We start from the raw sequence: 22,953 nt of genomic DNA, 5'->3' as shown, positions 1-22,953 counted from the left end.
AGAAAAGTAACACAAGATGAAAACCTTGGGGTATGCAGCCAAAATGGAGAAGTGAATTTCATCAGAGAGTTGCAAAACTGTAATCCTAAACTTCAAATACTGTGTAGCAAATCAAGATTTTGCAAATGTACAAATTTACACCCAAGATTGAAGCCTTTTACTGAGCAGGTAAACAAGACTCTAAAACAAGCTGTTAAAATTCCTTTTGCATTAGTACTTAATTACAAAAAATTAAGACACCTATCACTAAAAAGAGTCAATGCTTTGGAGCAGGGGAAAGGAGAGAAAAGGAAGCCAATCCACAGTAGTACAGACCCAACATTCAGCCTTTTGGATTTTAATCAAGGGCTCCTCATTTGGATTAACTCCAAACCAGATTGGGAAAAGCACTCAGTTTTGCAATAAGGAGTAATCATTCTGTCGTGGGAAGACTGATTGGATCACCCTTAAAATTGGGTGGATAATCCTTTAACAGTCTATGTCACACAGAATATCCTAACAAAGATTTCTGGCCCATTCTGGCAACCGTGGTAGGATCTTCCCACCAACCAACCGCCATGGTACTGGTCCATGAATAGCCGCCATGGTACTGGTCCAAGAGATGGAGATGGCCATAGAAGAGGTGTCTAGATGCTTCCTAAACCCAAGAAAATCCTATTACATTAACAGTTTAGCAGTTCTGTTGCCATGAGGGTTTGATGCCAATGTATAAGATTACTGGTCTAAATAGGCAAGTTGTATGCCTTCAATTCTTGTGGCAGTAAACTCTGGAGCTCATCTCTCCTCATCATGTCCCTTTGCTGTAGTTAAAATCAGTACATGTGCTCAAGCTGCAACCCCCTCAGTACAGAAGTGAGGGGGCTGCTGGCAGGGCACACAGAGTACGTGAGGGTCCCTCAGCTTTGGAACTCAATCAGAAACAGTCCACATTTCCAGGCCACTGGGGTCATCTTTTCCTGGAGGCTTTAGGAGAGAAGCACATTGTACATGCAAGGGTAGAGATGGGGGTTCACATTGTAGAGAGGGTGTGGTCATTTCACCCACTTTTTCCCTTTGCTAAAAGATCTGATTGATTTTGCCTACTGTTGCATATGGTGGAAGTTGCTGCTGAGACTGTATGTTTAGATGTGTTCACAAAGGAGCCTGGGGCTTGGGCTAGCCACTCTGACAGTTACAGATCTTGTGACACAGCCTCTTTGTCCCCATACACTGCAAGATATGAAGCAGTTCATTGGGCAGCTTTATTTGTTCACTGGATTGGATAGAAAAACTACCCTATCCTGCAAATTTTTCTACTAAATAATTTTCAAATTTGCTGATGCCTTGTTTCATGGCTCAAGAAATTTATCCACTTACAGAGATCATCTCAGGGCCGCCCGGGGGGGGGGGGGGGGGGGGGGGAAGCAAGTGGAGCAATTTACCCCAGGTCCCACAGGGAGTTTTTTGGGGCCCCTGGAGCAGGGTCCTTCACTCACTCTGGGGGCCCTGGAAAACTCTTGCAGGACCAGGGCCCCTGGAGCTTCTTTCACTCCGGAGCAGAAGGACCCCTCGCCGCTGAATTACCACCGAAGCAGGGGCCCCCCGCTGCCGAAGACCCTAGGCCCCCTGAATCATCTCCCTGTAGTGAACAGAAACAAAAGATGTGTACACTCCATTAAGAGTAAAACTAGCATAGTTCTGAATCAGCAACTACAAAGGTGAAGAGGTTTATCTAACCTAATCTCTTACTCAGAAAGAGAGTTATAAAATTTGGCTATAAGCCAGTAAAAAAAGCATTTTAACTCATTTTCCCCTTTTTTCAGTATAAATTAAGGGCAGTGGATGCCCAAAATACAGCTCAAAAAGAATCCATAGCAGCTTGCAACCTTCCTATAACTACAGGGCAAGAGGGCAAAGCTGGTCAAACTGCAGGTTTTTATATTGGGGAATTCAAGAGAAAACAATCCTTTATTCATTTGTGAAGGAAGATGCAAGCTCAAGCCCAGTTCATGGCTGTGTGCATTCACTTTTTATTTTAAAATATATGAATAAGTGATCTAAGTGCTGCCCTATAAGCAGCCAATCAGGCCTGCGATGCCGTGAGGTTGACTAGCATGCTGCCCTACCCTGTGACTGGAGATACATAGCATTCGCTGAGTCACGGTCTTCAGTCTGATTGGGTTTATCTTACATAGCCAGATTTTAGAATATTTTTGTAAACTATTTATGTATGCACATAATGCTTTTCTCACCACTGAGCTTTTCTGCAGATAGGTAGTTTTAAGAACAACTTACATTTAGGTGTTTCTCTTACACTATATTTACAGACCGGCTAATGCTCAGTTAAGGTTAATTTAGGTTTCCTTACAGGCTTTACACGCATTAGGAAGGCGGACATTTCCTATCCCATATGAGGCATATCCTATGGAAAGAGGTCTTCTGTTTTTAATGCCCTGCAATACTTTAACCACCAACTTAAGTAACTACATATTTTCCAAACCCACTGTCATCTGGTTCAATAGAGAGAAAGGACATAAAAGCCAGCTACCTTGTGAAATGCCTTTTATTCCTACTAAAACTTGAATACCTGCTCTCTTTAATATTTTGCCACCTCCCTTCCCACCCCAAACACATGCTGGCCCTCACCCACCACTGAGCAAAATCAATTGAGAGCAACACCACCACCCCCCCTCCAAGCATTATGATTTAATGCATCTCTCACATAAGACAAGCCAAAGGAAAATACTGATGCAGCAAGTGTTTCAACTTCATGCTTTGCAACATAAACCAGTTTAGATGGGCAGAATATACTTACTGCTAGGAACAGCATGCAGTACATGGAGAATGAAGAATGCCCAGAGTAAAATGACAGTCTGGAAAAGAAAAAATATAGACATATTAATCACTTTTCACTTACAAAACAACAATAATGTGTTGCAGGATAATATACAGTCTCTCTAGAAAGTGAGCAAGTAAAATGCAGATGTCCTCACATTTTTTTATTCAAAGACACTATCTTTGCAATGAGTTCTACCCCACCCACAGAAAGGGGTTCTTTCAATGCAAACTTCTATATTAGGATCTATAACTATAGAATGAATTAAATTATCTAATAGCAGCACTGGATTATCTTTGGTGGATTAGCTCTCAAACCAAGACAGTTACTCATGCAGTAATTGCCAATAACAATCCACTGATTAAAACATAAGTGGAAAAGGAGTGCCTCCTGAAATGTAAATATTTCAGGTGGCTTTTTAAAGCAATATGACAAGACTTGTTTTTTAATCTCCCAGATTAATATGAAAGAGCCATTACTCTCACTTGCATGTTATTAACAAAAGAAGTTTAAATCTAATCCTGTGAAAGAGTGACAGAACCTAAAGAACAAATAAAGATGCTCTCCGACTTACGCAAGTGTTGTTATGGAACGCCTTGCTTAACTCGAATTTTGCATAGGTCGGAAATGTATACCTGACCATTATGCAAAACACAACCCACCGCCTCCTGTTTCTAGCTTATGGCACTTTTTTTGGAAGTGCAGATTTTTGCATAAATTGGGTTTGCATAACCTGGGGGGAATCTGTAAACAATATCATCTGAAAGAAAGAGTAAAGGCCTGACTGCAGATATCAGGGCATCCTGAATCAGTCAACGTGTATTTAGTATATGTGAACTGTCCTGTAAGGGGTGGGGCTCATCTCTCATTTACTTAGCTTTCAGACTAGAGATGATTCATGGCACTGTCAGTAATTTTCCGTTCTTGGAGGGATATTATTCAAAACAGTATCCTAAGAGTAGTAGTCGTAACATTGACAATGGTAGGGGAATGGAGATTTTTTTTCTTGGGGGGGGGTGGAGGAGGGAAAATGACATATCATTGATTCTTTTAAATTTTCAAATATAGTTACTTCCTTTCCTCTATCTAGAATGTGTTAAATTACCAATTTAGGAGTTTTATCATAGCCAATCCATGTATTAGTCAAGGGTTTCAAAACCAATTCCACTCATTACTAACCAGATCATTTTTTCCTTCTCAAATACAGAAAGCACTCCTTTATGTTTCTTTGCCTATCACAGCTTATACTTAGGCCCAGTCTATGCTTAAAAATTTAGGTCAACATAGCTATGAGCTTCAGGAGAGTGAAAAAGTTCACACCCTTGAGCGACAATTATGGTAATCTAACCCAGTGTAGACACAGCTCAGTTGTTGGAAGAATGCTTCTACTACTACTACTATTGCTTGAGAGGTGTTCCTATACTGCTGGAAAAACCCCTTACGTCACTGAAGGCTGTTTTTATGCAAGTATACCTACAGCACCATAGTACATCAGTATAGTCCCCATAGTGTAAACATATTGGATATGTCTATGCAGCAATTAAACACCCACAGTTGGTCCAGGTCAGTTGACTCAGGATCATAGGGCTCAGACTATGGAACTGCAAGGGGTGAGGGTCCCAGAGATTGGGCTCAAGCCTGAGCCTGAACATCTACACAATTTTACAGCTCTGCAGCCTGAGCCCCATGAGCCTGAGTCAGCTGACCTAGGCCAGCCACGGGTCTTCTATTCCAGTGTAGACGTACCCATTCTTAACTTGTACATTGAAATTTAAGGATGAAACATCAAAGCTTTACGAAAAAAGGCAAGTATCCTTGTCCCCCCATCTGAAAAATGGGGATAAGTGAGGCACAAAGAACAGCAGGCCAGTAGCAGAAATGAAAACAGAACCCAGTCCACTGCACAATTCACAATCCTCTGAAGCAGGGGTGGGCAAACTTTTTGGCCTGAGGGCCACCTCTGAGTATGGAAATTGTATGGCGGACCATGAATGCTCACAAAATTGGGGATTGGGGTGTAGGGGGAGGCGAGGACTCTGGCTAGGGGTGCAGGCTCTTGGGTGGGGCCAGAAATGAAGAGTTCAAGGTGTGGGAGGGCACTCTGGGCTGGGGCAGGAGGTTGGGGGAGGAGGGTTCCGGCTGGGGGTATGGGCTCTGGGGTGGGACAGAGGATGAGGGGTTGGGGGTGCAGGACGGTGCTTTGGATTGGAACCGATGGGTTCAGAGGATGATAGGGGAAATCAGGGCTGGGGCAGAGGGTTGGAGTGCAGGAGGGGGTCAGGGGTGCAGGCTCCAGGCAGCGCTTACCTCAAGCAGCTCCCAGAAGCAGCGGCATGTCCCCTCTCCGTCTCCTACGTGGAGGTGCAGCCAGGCAACTCTGCACACTCTCCCTGCCCCAGTCGCCACCCCTGCAGCTCTCATTGGCCGTGGTTCCCAGCCAATGCAAGCTGCAGGGGTGGCGACTGGGGCGGGGAGAGTGTGCAGAGTTCCCTGGCTGCACCTACACATAGGAGCCAGTGGGGGGGGGGGGAAATGGGGACTTGCCACTGCTTCTGGGAGCCACGCTGAGTAGAGCAAGCCCCTGACCACGCTCTCTGTCTGGAGTGCTGGAGCGGGGCAAGCACCAGACCTGCTCCCCAGCGAGAGATCGAGGGCTGGATTAAAACGTCTGGAGGGCCGGATGCAGCCCCCGGGCTGTAGTTTGCCCACCCCTGCTCTAAGGTAATGGTCAATGGTTCCTGCATGCAGTACATACAGAATGAAGAAACCAAGTTGAGAAAGAAACCAGCTGTCTACTCAGATTGGGGACAGAGGAAAAACTGTAGAGAGCCCTAATTTTCCAAGACACCTTCTACCCACAGTATATTGTAGTTTTATGTAGGGTTGACAGTCTGCACTCTTTTCCATTAGATATTCCACAGGTAAATGCATGGATTAGTCCAGTATACTCCAGAATGCTTTTTCACTCTGAGAGAAAGAGAGATATTGCACATTTCTATTTTGTCTCAAGATAAGACTACCACAAGATACTACCACTACTTCATTACCGCAGATCACGTCAAAGAATTGCATTCTTCCTGTCAGAAATATCCTATGTATGTTTTTTTTCATGCTTGCCATTTCAAAATATTTTCAGACATATGTCTGGGGCCAAACCACGAACCAACTTATACCCTGTGTAAGCTCAATGGGCAACATCACTGATGAGTCTAGGCAGAATTTGTCTCTAAACAGAACAGGCACCCAGCTGAAGGTTTTTCTTCCTTCTACTAAACGAAGCCTTTGCCATGTTTTAACTGAGACCATTTAAAAGGTCTATTCAACATTCCCCTGTGCACAACCTCTCTCTTCCAAAAGCAGCTATCAGAACATTCCATCTGTCAAGCCAGCCAAGTGGTTGAACATTCCAGGCTTCTTCACGATGCTAGGTATGAGTGCTAGCTCACCACAGACAAGTATTCACACATGCAGCAGCAGCAGCAGCCCCCTCCCCATATCTGAAACATCAGTCTTTGTTGTTTTTTAAAAACAGTTTAAACTAAATGCAAGTCACTCCAGTAACAACTCATGCATCAGGCATAGTAGCTGTCAGGATGTATGTTATTGTTGCATGACAACTGGCTTTATATATTTTTGCTAGAGACGTTTATTTCAATAAATCTGGTAATACAAACACATGGCATTTCTTATTTTCACTCTCTCCACTCTGGCCGCTGAGCGTAATGCTGACATCCTGCTTTTGCAATAAGCTAGTTAGTCCACAGAAGGCCACCGAGTAAATGGATCACTTCCAACAAAACACACTGCAATGCTTCACTTAACCAGGAAAGAACGCAACATTAGTTCTTTTCAATTGGGCAATGCAGGCTCAAAGTAACTTATCCACTCCTATCCATTTGAAAAACTCCTCAAAAAAAGCAAAGTCAATTTTACTGTAATTGCTAATTATATCAGAAGTAAGATTTTAGAACACACTGTGTAAAATACAGTCAGACAACGTAGTTTTCATAAGCTTTAATCAACTGCTACAGCATTTTCATAATGCCATCACAATAACTGTGCCATAAGTCTCACATGGTTTGTGTTAAAAGTCAGAGTAAATTTGACAGCTACTTTTTCCAAGTTAGCAGTGCAACCAAAAGGTACAATAACTACTTCAGTCTGTTAATACAAACTCACATTTCACAGAATTGTATTTGAATTGTTCTTCCAAATATAGGAGACTTTTGTAAGGAGCTATTTTAAATACACCTCGACCCAGATATAACACGAATTTGAATATAACGCGGTAAAGCAGTGCTCCAGGGGGGCGGGGCTGCACACTCCAGCAGATCAAAGCAAGTTCGATATAACAAGGTTTCACCTACGACGCGGTAAGATTTTTTGGCTCCCAAGGACAGTGTTATATCGGGGTAAAGGTATATACTTAACCAGATTTCCCTTATTCACAATAATCAAATCCCTTCAAAATGCTTAGTTTCTAGCCTGACACATTCTCTGAGAGTCAAAAGACCCATTTTAACCTACAATAGGCTTATCACACATTCTAAAGAGTTACCTTTTCCTATCAACCCTTGACACCAACAACGAGAACTGAAACATTCCACATTGTGCAAAGCCTGGCTGAAGAGATTGTGCCCAAGTAAGTTTTGCAAGGGCTGGGGGAAAATGTAGCTTCCCACTACAAATCCCTATGCAGATGGTATTACTCTGAGGATCTGCACTGTGCTTCTCCAGTACAGCCCCCAACTCCTGTACAGTGCTGCAGAGCTCTCTACCGTGGCAAGAGAAGATTTGGGGGTGCTCAAGTAAAATGGGAAGTATACCTAGATGGCCTTGGCTACACTAACACTTTACTGGGGTGTGAAAAAACACCCCCCTGAGCGCTGCAAGATACAGCGCTGTAAAGTGTAATCAGGGCAGCAGCGCTGGGAGCGTGGCTCCCAGCGCTGCACGCTACACCCGTAAGGGATGTGGTTTACATGCAGCGCTAGGAGAGCTCTCTCCCAGCGCTGCCGCTCTGACTACACTCACACTTCACAGCGCTGCCGCAGCAGCGCTCCCGCAGTAGCGCTTTGAAATTCCAAATGTAGCCATACCCTAAGTTATTCACAGCAAAACAGTCAGTAATATTTTTGGGGTCCTTTGGCACTTCTGTAGTCTGTCTAACAGAAAACAAGCTCTGAATCAGAGCCACTCCCACAGCCATTGCAACGAACTTTACTGAGAACGAATGATCAAAGTATAATTTATTCTAAAGCCTTTTTAACTTCTGTGATCCTACATAGAGATTTTGGGGTTGGACGCTAAAGCTACAGTGAAATGTAGTGTTATGAAAACATTAGAGAAAAGCAAATGTAGCCCCAATTTTCAAAGAAGAAATTAAGAGTGATCCTAGCAATTATAGTCCTGTATGTCTGTCTTGTAGCATTAGTAAGATAATGGAATAAAATCAGAGGAAAAAAACATCAACATTATAGGCCCCTTTGATAGAAGCAGCATGGGTTTAGAGAATAAATCTTGCCGGATAAAAAGCTTGGTTCTTTTAAGAACACTACCAAATTAGTGTATGGAGGAACACTGTATGTGTCATGTATCTGGAGTTTAGTAAAGCATTTCATACTACGTCTCACACATTTTCTTGGAAACTGAAATTCATTTTGAGTGGCTAGAAATACTCATGTGGATGGAAGACTGGTTAGGAAGCTGAAAAATAGTCAAGAAAGTAAAGTTTATTCTACACACAAAATTGCTGTTCAACTAAAAATTTTTAAAAATCACCCAGTAAACTGGTGCAAAATGCCACGTGGAAACTCTTAAATAAAAGACATTAAATTAAATTAAGTTGATTCCTTACCAAATTAAGCTAATCCAATTAAGCTAACCTGTTTGATTAAAATAGATTTTAGTTAAACCAGAGCAAGTCATGTGAAGTTCAGCTAGTAGGGTACTGCCAAGATCAGTAATAGAGCTAGTCTAATTCAAGTGTTAAGAAATTTGCAGACAATACCAAAGGAGGAATTGCTAACCCAAGTGAGGACAGAGAAACCATACAAGTGAACACAGAGTAAAAAGATAGGGGCTGAAAACAGAAGAGTCAGCTTGGGTGAAAATGGGGGAAGGGTGGCAAAGTAACATATCTAGGAAAAATAATCTAGCACACACTAAACAAGTTCACAGAATACAAAGAACTGCAAAGCTAAGATGAAAGGTAACAATGGACTGCATGTTAAATTTGAATGTCTTAATATATTGGCCATAAACAAGACAAAAGCAACTTTAGGTTAAATATGCCGGACTTCACATAACAGGGAACTCTCTATGACTCTGGTACACTTGCACCTGCATTACAACTATATTTCTTGGGATCCCATCACCAGAAAGATATTCCATGGCAGGGGAGGAACCAAAGACAACTCTGGGGGAAAAAAATTTAACAGATGACCGAATGAACTGATTTAAGGAAGGAGAGGTTAAAGTGCCAGACCTGTATACGTTGGCTAAACAATGAGTAATGGGGAGAAAGTAGTCTAAACATATCAAAAGGGCATAAATAAGGAGAAGAGTTTAGTGTGGCACAAGGTGGTTATAACTAGGAGACATGGGATGAGTTAAAGGGAAAATGGAGACTGAATACTAAGGCAACTTTCCTGATCTAGAGGTATATTAGACTGATTTAAGGACAGGTGATGGAAGCCCCTTCACTTAGGAACATTAAACCTAGTCCAGTCTAACACACTAGCAAATCTACAACAGGGAACAACCCCAAAATGGTAGGGAAGAGGACCAGATGAGCAAAGAATGGAAATAAATTTAGGGCTTGTCTACATCAGAAAGTTGCAGCGCTGGTGAGGGAGTTACAGCGCTGCAACTTAGGAGGTGTACACATCTGCAGGGCACCACCAGCGCTGCAACTCCCTGTTTGCAGCGCTGGCCGTACTCCCGTTTTGTCTCGGGTGTAGAGGATCCAGTGCTGGTGATCCAGCGCTGGTAATCAAGTATAAACACTTACCAGCGCTTTTCTTGACCTCCGTGGAATAAGCAGGTATCCCAGCATACCTGAGGAAGCCTCTGGTAATCAAACTGGTCTCCTTCCCCAGCTTGCTCTCGCGTTCCCCGAACCCCGAGCAAGCAGGTCTCCTTCCCTGAGGTTTGCTGGGTGGTTCCGGGAACGCGAGAGCAAACCGCGGCGAAGCTGGTCTCCTTCCCCGGTTTGCTCTCACGTTCCCCGAACAAGCAGGTCTCCTTCCCTGCGGTTTGCAGGGTGGTCCGGGGAACGCAAGAGCAAACCGCGGCGAAGCTGGTCTCCTTCCCCGGTTTGCTCTCGCGGTCCCCGAACAAGCAGGTCTCCTTCCCTGCGGTTTGCAAGGTGGTTCGGGGAACGCAAGAGCAAAACGCGGCGAAGCTGGTCTCCTTTCCCGGTTTGCTCTCGCGTTCCCCGAACCCCCCTTGAAGCCGCCCAACAGCGCTGCAGTGTGGCCACATCTAACACCACTTGCAGCGCTGGTTGCTGTAAGTGTGGCCACTCTGCAGCGCTGGCCCTATACAGCTGTACTAATACAGCTGTAACAACCAGCGCTGCAAAATTTTAGATGTAGACATGGCCTTAGACAAAACAAGCTACACATTGCAGTTTTAATCATATATTTAAAAAAGCCGAAGAGCTCTGTATATTAAGCAGGGAATTATCCCTAACATTTTCAAATTGTCAGGACATGATCTAACAAATTATATACTTTAGTCTACATGTGTAGAATCTCTCACTTTTTTTTGAAGCTAGAAAGGAGCAAGCAAACTACCATTCAGCAACAAAAATCTTTTATATATATTTTATAAACTCTATTTTCTATTGATATACCATGTACTTGCATGTACAGGTTCTAAGAACATAAATGGGAGTTCAAGGCTTGTGAATTTTTATATACACAGAATAGGAGGGACACACAAGAAACAACCTTTACTCCTCCCCATCTATAGAAAGATCTCTTAAAAGAATTAAGAGACAAATAGGGACAGAAAGTGGTTAAAAACCATTGATTCAGACTAGGCCCCCTTTCCTCCTCCTCCCGTCCCCCGACAGGATATTGAGCAACATTAATATTTCTGATGAGTTTTAAACAACCCTGAACTCCAGAAAGGATTTCAGGCTTTAAAAGGAGACACAGTAGTGGCAGTTCGACTAGAGACAATGTGTTTTTTCAATAGGGCTTAGATCAATCTCCTCCAGACGACCACGACGACGACGACGACGACGACAACAACAACAAAGAGTTCAGACATGTTACAAACATTGTTTGAAATGTACCCAAGACATAGATGCTTTCAGTTAAAAATCTAGGCATTAAGCAGCTGATACAAATGCTATTCTAACCAGCACACTGGATTATTATTTCACATAAATTCTCTGAAAGATTTCAAATGACAAGTAGAAATACACGCACGCACACACACACTATATATATAGATATAGATATATGGTGAAGTGTGAAGAGTTTTATAAATCATTCCTAATCGCATACAGAAAACAGACCATCTGCTTAGCAGTTATCTGCAACTATTCAAAAAAGCTTGGAAGAGTTCTGAAAAGGCATCAATTTTGAAAAAAGCTGGAGATCCAAAAAAGAGGCAGCCAAAAACAAAAACTATAAATCAAGTCCAGAGCCATATAAATAAGATGAAAAAAGGGTAGACAATGCCAGAAGCACCTCAACTCAATAAACTGAAGTTTTGCAGAGGGGTTTTAGGGTAGGTTTGTCACTAGTAATCTTTTCCCCCACAAAATACAAAATTGAACATGGCTCTATTTTATGAAGCTTGGCAGATAGCAGGGATCTTTTCAAGTGTCAAGGTACCTGATGATACAAATATGGTATCTACATATTTGAAGAGCTACTATAAAAATCTTTCCCTCGTCCTATGTCCCCTCTCTCTCTATCTCAAATCAATCAATCCATCAGGAAAAGTATCATTTCATGCTAACCCACTTACAGAGCAGAGAGACAGTATGTTCTAGTGAGTCAGGTAATTATGAACTAGAAAAGATTTTGCATTTTGATTAGCCTTCTCTTCCCCTCAATGTTCCCTGCCAAGCCCAAGCAGCCAGGCTCAGCATGTGGGGAGTCGGCTGGAACCCTTCCCCCAACATCACAGAGTGGACACGAAGCTGCCACTAAGTACCACAATAATGTGCGCTATACGGTTTGTCTTCACTGTAGAAGTAACTCTTACTCACGTGTTGCCCCAACACAGCTCCCATCCACACACAAGAGCCTCTGACCTGAATCTGGTGATGCTTTATATGTGGGCTAGTCTGCCAATCCTGGGGCTAGGATACAGCCATTATGCTGTTTACACTCAGACTGGTAAACATGCCCACTTTTCAGCAAGGACGCAGGCTATACACCCAAGCGCTGACAGTCTTCTAAACATCCCAAGTGCCCAAAATTTCTCCCACAATTCACTGTCTCGATTTCCTGCAGCACTAAGGACCATGGAATGTGATCACAGAAGCATAGCTTCTGACATGAGAGTACAGCACAAGTATGAATACAGCTGAGTGGAATCACTCAAGTGTGGCTTTGTAGCATGGCTGCCCACAATGGGGTGACCATCACTCAAGTCACATCCTTAGGCTATGTCTACACTGCACGCCAGTTGTACCAGCATACACGTAGCTACATGTCACAGAGAAAAACAGACTGTGTTCACACAGTGGTATGTAGCTATATGCGTAGTGAAAGGCTCTGGTGGGAGGAGGCAACAGAGGGAAAAGACTTTGGCAGCACAACAATACAGCTACAAATAGCAATACAGACAGGGAAGGCACTGCTTGGGGGAACAGAGCGCTGTGTACATCCACAGAGCTTGAGGTCTTCAAACCACAATTTGAGGACTTCAATAACTCAGACATAGGTTAGGGGTTTGTTACAGGAGTGGGTGGGTGACATTCTGTGGCCTGCATTGTGCAGGAGGTCAGACTAGATTATCATAATGGTCCCTTCCGACCTTCAAGTATATGAGTTTAGGTGCATCTTTCCTCTACTTTCCTCAGCAATGCCTCACCAGCTACACATTGTGTAGTGCATCTACTCTACATGCCACCAAAAGGCATGTGCAGTGCAGACACACCAGTAGGAATAGCTAACAGTTGCCCCCACGGTGCAGCAATTCCCCCCTGTCAATTCATGGTAGATACTGCACTGCAGAAATAGCTTCTGCTGCTCCTGGTTCTCCCACTCTAAGGTGAATGGTTGGTTGGTGGATCTACGTGTCAGAGGTCAGGAAGTGGTAGTTAAGTGTCGGGCAACAAGCCAAACAGCTCCAGAAAAAAGGATCACCCACTCCTTCAACAACAATCAAAAACAAAACAAAAAAGCTGCCACCAGAACATTGTTAAACAAGTACATTTGGAGGGGAGTGGTCTTGTTTTTTTTTGTGTTTGTTTTAATGAAAAAAATAAAGAAACTGCTAGACTGGCTCAGACGATTAATCCATCTAGTCTAGTGTTCTCTCATTAATGCTGGCCAGTACCAGCTGTGTCAGGAAGAATAAATCTTGCAGTTATGGTTAACCTACCCCCAGAAAAAAATTTCGTCCAAACCACTCCTGCCATAGTTAGAGGCTGGTTTGTGCCCCAAGCTTAAGAGTTTATATCCCTTCAAAACTTTAACTGTGTGTGTTTAATCTTTACTTTCACAACTCTGGATATTCTTGTTATCCACACAGATCTACTACTTTTTTGAACTTTGATATCACTGAGACCAAGAGCTTAATATGTTGCAATGAATTCCTCAATCTAAATGCAAGCACTGTGATAAAGTATTTTCGTCAGTTTTGAATTTGCTGTTTCAAAATCATTAAATATCCCCTTATTCTTGTATTATGAGGGTGAAATAGAAGTTCCAGGTCTACCGTCTCTATATGATTCGTCCTTTTGTATATTTGTTCATGTTCCGTCTTATCCATCTTTTCTCTAGCAATTATGCAGTAAATTCGATAAGCCAAGAATTTAAAAAGAAGAGACCAAATACTAAGCCCTTATATGTCTCAGATGAGCTATATTTTTATAGTCAGTCTTCACAACGCCCCTATGAGTTAGGCAAGTATTATCCCCACATTACAGATTAGGAAAAGGGGATAAAAGGTTACATGATTTGACTATGGCCAGAGTGTCCATGTTAGAGCAAAGATTAGCACTCAGAAGCTCTCGTGTGCCAATCCCATCCTCAGGCAACACTTTCTAGGTATCAAACAAACAGCTAGTAACAATGGTAGTAGAGGACAAAAGCAACACATTTTCTTCTGATTCAACAGTCTAAAGATAGTGTTGCATCAGCATTACATGGAATTTCAGTCACTGATCAGATTAGTATGGGGATGGCCATTTTATAGTCAGTCAATGTTTTGACACAGCATTTCAAAAGGTTTCTGTTGGGGGAACATACAACGTATGCAGATTCCCAGATTTTAGATGCAGAGCATTTCCCCGGCTTCCAGGAAAAGGAACTCTGCTAATTAGCAAAAATGTCTGCTGTTGAAATTTTCTTCAAGACTAAGGCCTGGCCTACACTATGCGTTTGAACTGATTTCAGCAGCCTTAAACCGATTTAACGCTGTACCTGTCCACAGAACGAGGTCCTTTATATCGATAAAGGGCTCTTTAAATCGGTTTCTGTACTCCTCCCCAACGAGAGGAGTAGCGCTAAAAATCGGTATTACCATATCAGATTAGGGTTAGTGTGGCTGCAAATCGACGGTATTGGCCTCTGGGCGGTATCCCACAGTGCACCATTGTGACCGCTCTGGACAGCAATCCGAACTCGGATGCAGTGGCCAAGTAGACAGGAAGAGCCCAGCGAACTTCTGAATTTCATTTCCTGTTTGGCCAGCGTGGAGCTCTGATCAGCACGGGTGGCAATGCAGTCCAAAATCCAAAGAGAGCTCCAGCATGGACCGCACGGGAGATACTGGCTCTGATCCCTGTATGGGGAGGCAAATCTGTTCTATCAGAGCTCCGTTACAGAAGATGAAATGCCAAAGCATTTGAAAAAAATCTCCAGGCTATGATACAGAGTCCACAGCACAGTGCTGCATGACAAGCGCAACGGAAAGCCAAAGAATCAAATGGACGCTCATGGAGGGAGGGAGGGGGTACTGGGGACTCCAGCTATCCCACAGTCCCCAGTAGTCTCCAGAAAGAATTTGCTTTCTTGGCTGAGCTCCCAATGCCTGTAGGGTCAAACACAACGTCCGGGGTGGTTCAGGGTATAGCTCATCAATTTACCCCCTCCCCTCTCCTCGTGAAAGAAAAAGGAAAAAAATCATTTCTTGACTTTTTTCAAAGTCACCCTATGTCTACTGCACGATGCTGCTAGACGCGATGCTGTGGCAGTGAAGAGCAGTATCCGCTCCCCTCCCCTCCCCCGTGGCAGAGGGTACAATATGACTGCTATCCATCGTCATCATCAGCCCATGAGTGCTCCTGGCTGGCCTCAGGTGAGGCCGGCCGAGGGTGCCTGGGTAAAAATAGAAATGATTCCCGGTCATTCCCAGTACATGGTACAGAATGGCTGGTAACCATCTTCATCATAGCAACTGGGGGCTGAGCTCCATCAGCCCCCTCCCTTTCATGTGTAAAGAAAAGATTCTGTACTGCCTGGACTATCATAGCAGCAGGATGCTGGGCTCCTCTCCCCCACACCGCTTAATGTTCTGCCTGGACTAATAGCAGCTGGAGGCTGCCTCCCCCTCATTTTATCTCACTAACAAGTCCCTGTTTCTTGTTCCTGCATTCTTTACTACTTCATCACAGAAATAGGGGGACACTGCAACGGTAGCCCAGGAGGGTTGGGGGAGCAGGGAAGCAACGGGTGCAGTTGTTGCAGGGGCACCCCCTAGAATGGCATGTAGTTCATCATGTCTGTGGGATCTGACACAGAGCAGCTGTGCTCTCTGGTTCTCTAGTACACTTGCCCCATATTCTACGCAGGACTGACTATTTTTAGATACAACATAAAGGAGGAAATGACCTGGGGAATCATTCCCATTTTTGTCTTTGCGCCTCCAGCCGACCTCAGCCGGGGGCACCCATGACAGCAGCAGACAGTACAGAATGACAGATAACTCATTGCCAATTTACAATGGCAGCAGATGGAACAGAACAACTGATAACCATCTCTGCTATCATGCAAAGGCAAATGAATGCTGCTGTGCAGCGCTGCAGTACTGCCTATGTCAGCGGCATCCAGTACACATACAGCGACAGTGACAAAAGGCAAAACAGGCTCCATGGTTGCCATGCTATGGCGTCTGCCAGGGCAATCCAGGGAAAAAGGGCGCGAAATGATTGTCTGCCGTTGCTTTCCCGGAGGAAGGAATGAGTGACGACATTTACCCAGAATCACCCGCGACAATGATTTTTGCCCCATCAGGCACTAGGATCTCAACCCAGAATTCCAAGGGGCGGAGGAGACTGCGGGAACTATGGGATAGCTACGGGATAGCTACCCACAGTGCAACGCTCCGGAAATAGACGCTAGCCTCGGACCATGGAAGCACAGCGCCGAATTAATGTGCTTAGTGTTGCTGCGTGCACTTGACTTTATACAATCTGTTTTACAAAACCGGTTTATGTAAAATTGGAATAATCCCGTAGTGTAGACATACCCTAACTTCACCAACCGCATCCATAAGTTGTTTCCAAATGGTTTTCAGGGGGCCTCTGAATGCAAGTGGTAATTGTGCTGAGTTCTAATGGACTGAGAACATGTTAACCTGTTAAACAACCACAGCATAAACCGGTTTTCACATTTTCCAGTAAGCCTGACATTTATCTGTATTTATAAAAGGCAAAAGTGTGCTTATAAGAAGATATAGATGCCTTTTAGTGGCACTGCAACTCTTTAATCACACCAGAATATCAAACGACAAGGCTAACTGACATAAATGGCATATTGCAGTTAAAAACTATATCATATATTGAAGGTATAGACCTACACAGTTCCCCACTGGAGCCTGGATGACACCAAAGACAGCCTCAAACCAAAGGCCAAATGGCTGGAAGCAGCAGCATTCCTCAGGAGGCTGTTCCGAGTATCTTAACTAAACTATTCACAAAGTGCTGCTGGACATAATTTTCATGACTAAGGACCAAATAACTAAGTCAATGGAGGCACTTATACCAGGGATGGGTCGGGCTCCAGATTTCAAAACCGCATCTTGATTTGTTATAGTTTAAGAGCTTCGTGTGTTCCCATTTCCATTTGCTGCTAGTGAATCACTGTTCCAGCAGAAAAAAATAACGCTCATGGGTTCATATGGCTTGGTGTCATGATCCAGCCCCTTATTAAAATTTTCCTACCTAACTAGTAATGGGTCACTGCTACAGGTCACTTCTTCCTTCCAAACTCACTCCTATCAAACATTTCATATGTGTGTTCAAGACTAGCAACATTATCACCCACATAACAGTGATAAACAGGTTAAGTCCACAGGAAGAATCTATAGGACTGAAAGTTCCAAACCAATTAAGTTATACCTCGAGTAAGAGGAAGGCAGAAGAGTTCTCTCTCCCCTCCCCTCTTTTATATGGAGCGAACAAAAAAAAAACCCATTGTTTTGTAAAGTAACATTTTATTGCTTTCACAACCTGTTCCTCAAGTCCTGAAGAACGTGTGTGTCAGTGCCCGCGCCATGTCTAATGGATGAATTAAAAACTAGTTCCAGATTATTGCTTCAGACCCAGTTATCTGCAATCTACGTAAAAAGCTACAGGATTTTAGAGTGCACAGTTTAATCACTGCTCAATTTATCATCTACCCCAGAAAGTTTCATAAGCACTCAAGGAAATTTTGCATTAGATTGATAAATACAGCTATTGTTTGAGACACTTCCTCAACTTCTTATTGTTAAGGACTGGGTTGTAACTTTGGAGGCAGCATATATTATCAACATGCAAACTGCAGCATGGAGACTCTGCAGATACAGATGCTTTTTATATTCCAGTTATATAAAGGATGATGAAGAAAGCTGAAGAACATGGGTGGAAGGAAAAGAAATTGCCAAGTAATGGACTTCTTACAATTCCAAAACATTTCATCAAGTTACCAAGACTGCTCAGACATGCAATGTTACAAAGCGATTTACATGATCACAAAGCCTTCTGCTAGCATTAAGAGACAATAGCAGGAAAAGGCTGTTCTGCTCAACATACCACTTAGGTTTGGATTTGGTTTATCTAATCTCAGCCTTGCTGCTTTTTCATCATGTTTCTTAATCCTTCACTAGAGCAGAGGTGCCACTTAATCACATACCATGTTAGTGACCATTCTTTTACACATTATTAAAATCAAGTAGTGCTCAGGACCACAATCAAAGCAGCTACCTCGGTTGAGAGGTCTTGACTGCAACTTAGCCTCTTCAACTACCAAAGAAGTAATAACTGATTGCCATTCCACCCCCATATTGATTTCAACATTTGCAAAAAAAACTTTATGGTAATAGAAAGGTTACATGCTTATAAAACTGACCGTGATCGTGAATACATCATTACTTGATCTGTATTTTGTGATTATGCAGATAGGTGTAGATGAATGTAGAGTCTAGACCAAGTTGCACCATGCTCCTAAGCAGGAGAGGATTTCACATTGACCCATAAAATCTTCCAAGTTATTATACCAGGTTCAGTCAACATGGGTAGTTCATCAATAGTTTTCATTATTGATGTCAGCATCAACCTATAATTGCAGTATGCTAGGTAATTAAGCCTCCCACTCAACCATCATTACAACGTGTTCTCATCTTACTGGCAGTCTCAGTGTTTGTGCCAAGTGTTGTGCAAGAACTAGCATATATGTAGCAGAGCTGATCAAGTGATTTGAGTTATTTAAGACGACAGGCTCCAAAGGAGAGAGAGTGAACATGAAGAAAGCAAGCTTTGTTTCTTTTAAAGTTTTCCAAACTTTTCTGTTCATCAGGGAGTTGGCAAAATGTTCATTCTGCACCTCCTAAAATTAGATCCAAAAATCCGATGTTTATGGCAAAATTTGATAATATTTTGGCACGATAAGACAGTGCAGTGCTTCCATCCGCAACAAGTGCCAGCTCTACAGCCTGGTTACTTTTCTCAGTTGAGTGCTTCAGCTTTACCCACAGCTGTAGAATGCTTTTCAAAAAAAAGTCCACAGAGCCCTCCGCATGCACAATGACATTCTCAACTGAGCAATTACCTGTTATGCTCTGGTTAGTCTGAGCCACAGCATATTAGGAACGGCCAGTTAATTTTGTTCTGTTTAAACTGAGACACTGGTCACAATTCTGTAGTTAAATTTATTGGGTTTTTCCACCTAAATCAGTCGTTGTGTTTGATTTAGTCATATGTGTGATCACAAACATTACAAGACTGCCACATTGCTGTGCTTTCTGAAGGCATTGTTCCTACACTGCATGTCTTCTACAATTATAGAAGCCCTTTAGGAAGCTGAACTGGTCACAAATGCCAGAAGTAACACAGCACTTCATCTTCCCAGTCAGATTTGGCATGCCATTTAGTTAAACAATGCTGTAGAAACATCTCTGGAGACATTTTTGATGCATGATGCAGATAGACGTTGCCAGATTGGATAAGTAAACTATTTTGTTATGCTCGAATGATTAAGTGCAATATGAACTTTGACAGAATTGCAAAACTAAATTTCAAAAACTAGAGTGTATTGCTATTAAGTTATTTGTTTTTTGATAAACAATATTCTACCTTTAAATCAGAGACCTATTTTCCATTCGCTGACAATTCAGAATGCTAAACTCTGCTCTATATTTAATGAAATTCTATCCTCTGGCTTCTGCATGAAACAGTTTCCAAAATAGAGAGAGGATACTGCCTCAGTAGCAAAATGTTGTATAAGATAAGATATTTGAGACAGACCATTAACACTATGCAACAGAAAAGTAATAAGATCCTATATAACCCATATACATATACATCAGGGCTAAATGTCTGTACCATTAGACACTCAAAATTCCCCCATAAACCACAATACTACTAAGTACGAGTTATACACAACTTAAAGCGTTCAAAAGGATTTCCAACTCAAAGGAACCTATGTAGATGGGTTCCCTGCTGTTCTTCCACTCTAATAGCCAAAAATCAGCTTTCAGATACATATGCACAGCTCTGATAAACTTTTATAGGTGTTGTGTGTGCACATAACAGTGGGCAAAGTTTGGCCATGTGTTGAAACATCTACAGATATGCCAAAACAGGTTCATGACAAAAATTGAAACATTAAACTCCTGGCAAGTGTACAGCAAAGGATAATGCCTCATTTCAAACACACTATCAAAGTCTGTCATATGTAAAATGACATTCTCTGTGGACTGCTCTACCACTTTTTTGTAAGTTGAGAATTTTGTTACTGTTCAGATACAAATATTTATGAACAAGATTACTAAAGGGGTTAAATGTATTAATATCTGATTTGTTTGAACTCTTATTCCATTTTCCCACATAGCATTTATGAGCTGTGATATTAATCTGTGCATTTCTGGCATTACTATAGTGCCTGGAAGCCCATCATGCTAGGACAATGTATAAACAGAACTAAAAGATAGCCCCTGCTTTTAATATGCAGAAATGCTGGATACTAACACAGGAGGGAAGTTGTACACACCCAGTAGCCTTCACAACTTAGAGGTAAGTATGCTCAGATGCATTTATTAATGCACTAGTTTCACACACATATACATTTCAGCTCACAAGCCTTAATACCCAGACTGAAGTTGCACAATTCTACTTAGAATTCAAACACAGAACCACCAGCGATGCACACAACCAAGTCCTGGCAATCATGTGCAAGTGAACATGGAACAAGGCTCTGCAACAGGACTGGGACAAGTGGGTATCAGTAGCAAGATGTATGCTGTTTCTCGGTCCCCCTTCCAACATCCATGCCCTCTCCATTAAAGGCAGCTGTGTGTAAGACAGGCAGTGCGAGTCAAGGGCTACAGAGTCAGAGGCAGCATCACAGAACATAAAACTGCTGCTAAGATCCAGCATTATACAGGAGTTGTAATGAAGAAGCTAAACTGTATTTTGAATTATTAAAAAAAAAAAAAAAAAAAAAAGTTCTCTATGTTGGAATTTCATGCTATAAAAAAGCCCACGAGTGCAACCTCTGAATAGTTGTGTATTTAGGGGCCTGAAAAATTTTAGTATCCCTATGAAAGAGTATAAAATTAGCAGTTTAAAAAAAAATCTTAAAGACTCTGAAAGGGTAGCCCTAATGAGTAAGAAAGTATCCAAAAAACTAAATTGTGCCCTTGAAATAATCCATGTTTGATATGGATTTTTGTGAATTAGGCTTAAATTGGGGTACCTATGCCCCAATTCAAGAGCAAAAGAAAATATGGACCCACAACAGCTTCTCCATAAAGTAGTACATTTTGCACTCCCAGAGCAGACAAAGATAAGTCAGCCAGTTCTAGTATTCAGACTTGGTTCATGCTCGTTCAAAGGGTTGAAACAAAAAAATTAGGTACCCTGCGCATCAACAATTGCATGAATTGGTAGGTGATCTGCATTTCAACTCACAGCCCTTCCCTCCATGCTCTGTTTTCAATGTATAATTAACTTAATTTTAGCTATGGCAATATGTTTAATGGATGGGTCTGTCACAAACCCAGTGCTTCCTCATGAGTGCCACATTTGGAATTTAATGATTACATCCTCCATGGGAACCAAGACATCTGGGTTCTGCACTCCCACATTTGCCAATGTGTTTAAAAAAAAAAAAAAAAAAAAAAAGAGTGGGGGGGGGGAGAATACCAGAGGAAGTCTGTGCCTCAAGTTTTCCTCATTTGTACACCAGAAATAACCTACCTATCCCAAAGGGATAGCAAGAGTTAGTGTTTATAAAAGGTACTGGAATGAAAAGCACAATGTCTTTACAAAATGTTTATGTTATAATCAGAAGCACATATATAAACTATAGCTGCATCTGCTAGTTTAATGTACCATATCAAATTTTAAATGTGTACATTTCCTTATATACTAAAATATGAGAAAAATATGCTTTGATTAGTTGAGCTTATTCATGAACTAGGTCTTTAAGTTACTCTTTCCTCTGCCCCTATTCACCCACATTTTAGTTGAGGAATTAGTTGTATGCCACTTTTCACAAGTTAAAAAACAAATATTCAGGAGAAAGTGTTCCCGCAAGCACTTTTAACAACATTTTCCTGAATGCATTTTAAATTTTTACAAAAACTGGAACCAGGCTTATATCTTGATGCTGATGATATCCTCTGGATAAGCTAATTTCCATTGCAAGGCAGGGGGGACGACGGACACGGGGGATGACTGACAACATGGCAATTCTGACATAGCTCTGTACAGATCTCAGGTTGCTCAGATTTGGAGGGGTGAACACAAGCCCTTCAGGAAAAGGCTGGTGGACTAGAGGTGATAAGGATCAATGCCACAAAACCAACACCTTCTACCCCAGGTCCATTTCCACCCACCTCACTCTGATTCTTCTCTATTCAGGACAGCAGAGGACACCACTGAGCACCAAGTGTCAACCTGAAAGAAAAATCCATGACTACACAGAAGAATGAAGATTTATGGCTCCTCTACATACAAGAAGTTGTACAGCTTTAACTGTGCCAGTGTTAAAACAATAAAAGCCTCTTAGTGTGGGCAAAGTTCTACAGTATAAAGGTGCTTACACCGACAGCTATTCACACACAGGAAGGGGAATAAGCTCCACCTGTATAAAGTACCTTTATATTGCTACAGCTGAATTCATATTAGGGGCTGTGCCAGTATAATTATACTGGTATAAAAACGAATCACACCCATAACAAACACAAAAAAACCCAAGTTATACGAGTACAAAAATTGGTGTTTAGACCAGGCTTCCGGTTTCCAGCTAAGAAACAACTGAAGAGCTGAAGTCAATAGAAATTACAAAGCAAGGCAGAAGAAAAAAAAATGTTTTTTGCATGATAAAACTTTTACACAGAACAGAGGATGTGGACCAAAATTAATCTATTGTTTTAAAGTACTTAGCATTACTTGTTGCCAGCCTGGTAAAATGTCAGCAGCATCTGACTGCTATGGAACAGAACATTTTTTTTTTTTA

At 42.2% G+C, this 22,953-nt stretch overlaps 1 protein-coding gene across 2 annotated transcripts in view; it reads right to left on the bottom strand.

Moving 5' to 3' along the window:
• The window catches only part of PLPP1 (phospholipid phosphatase 1), a 121,349-nt gene that overhangs the window by 31,628 nt on the left and 66,768 nt on the right, over positions 1–22,953 (bottom strand). For both annotated transcript variants that reach the window (XM_030567545.1, XM_030567544.1), the window contains exon 4: positions 2,795–2,852. In XM_030567545.1, coding sequence (XP_030423405.1) covers positions 2,795–2,852 — 58 coding nt within the window. The remainder of the gene's footprint in view (positions 1–2,794; positions 2,853–22,953) is intronic.

The sequence above is a fragment of the Gopherus evgoodei genome, chromosome 6 (genome assembly GCF_007399415.2).
Source record: "Gopherus evgoodei ecotype Sinaloan lineage chromosome 6, rGopEvg1_v1.p, whole genome shotgun sequence".
NCBI classification, from domain to species: domain Eukaryota; kingdom Metazoa; phylum Chordata; order Testudines; family Testudinidae; genus Gopherus; species Gopherus evgoodei.
The sequence above is the reverse complement of the archived record's forward strand: the minus strand, read 5'-3'. Positions and strand labels throughout refer to the sequence as shown.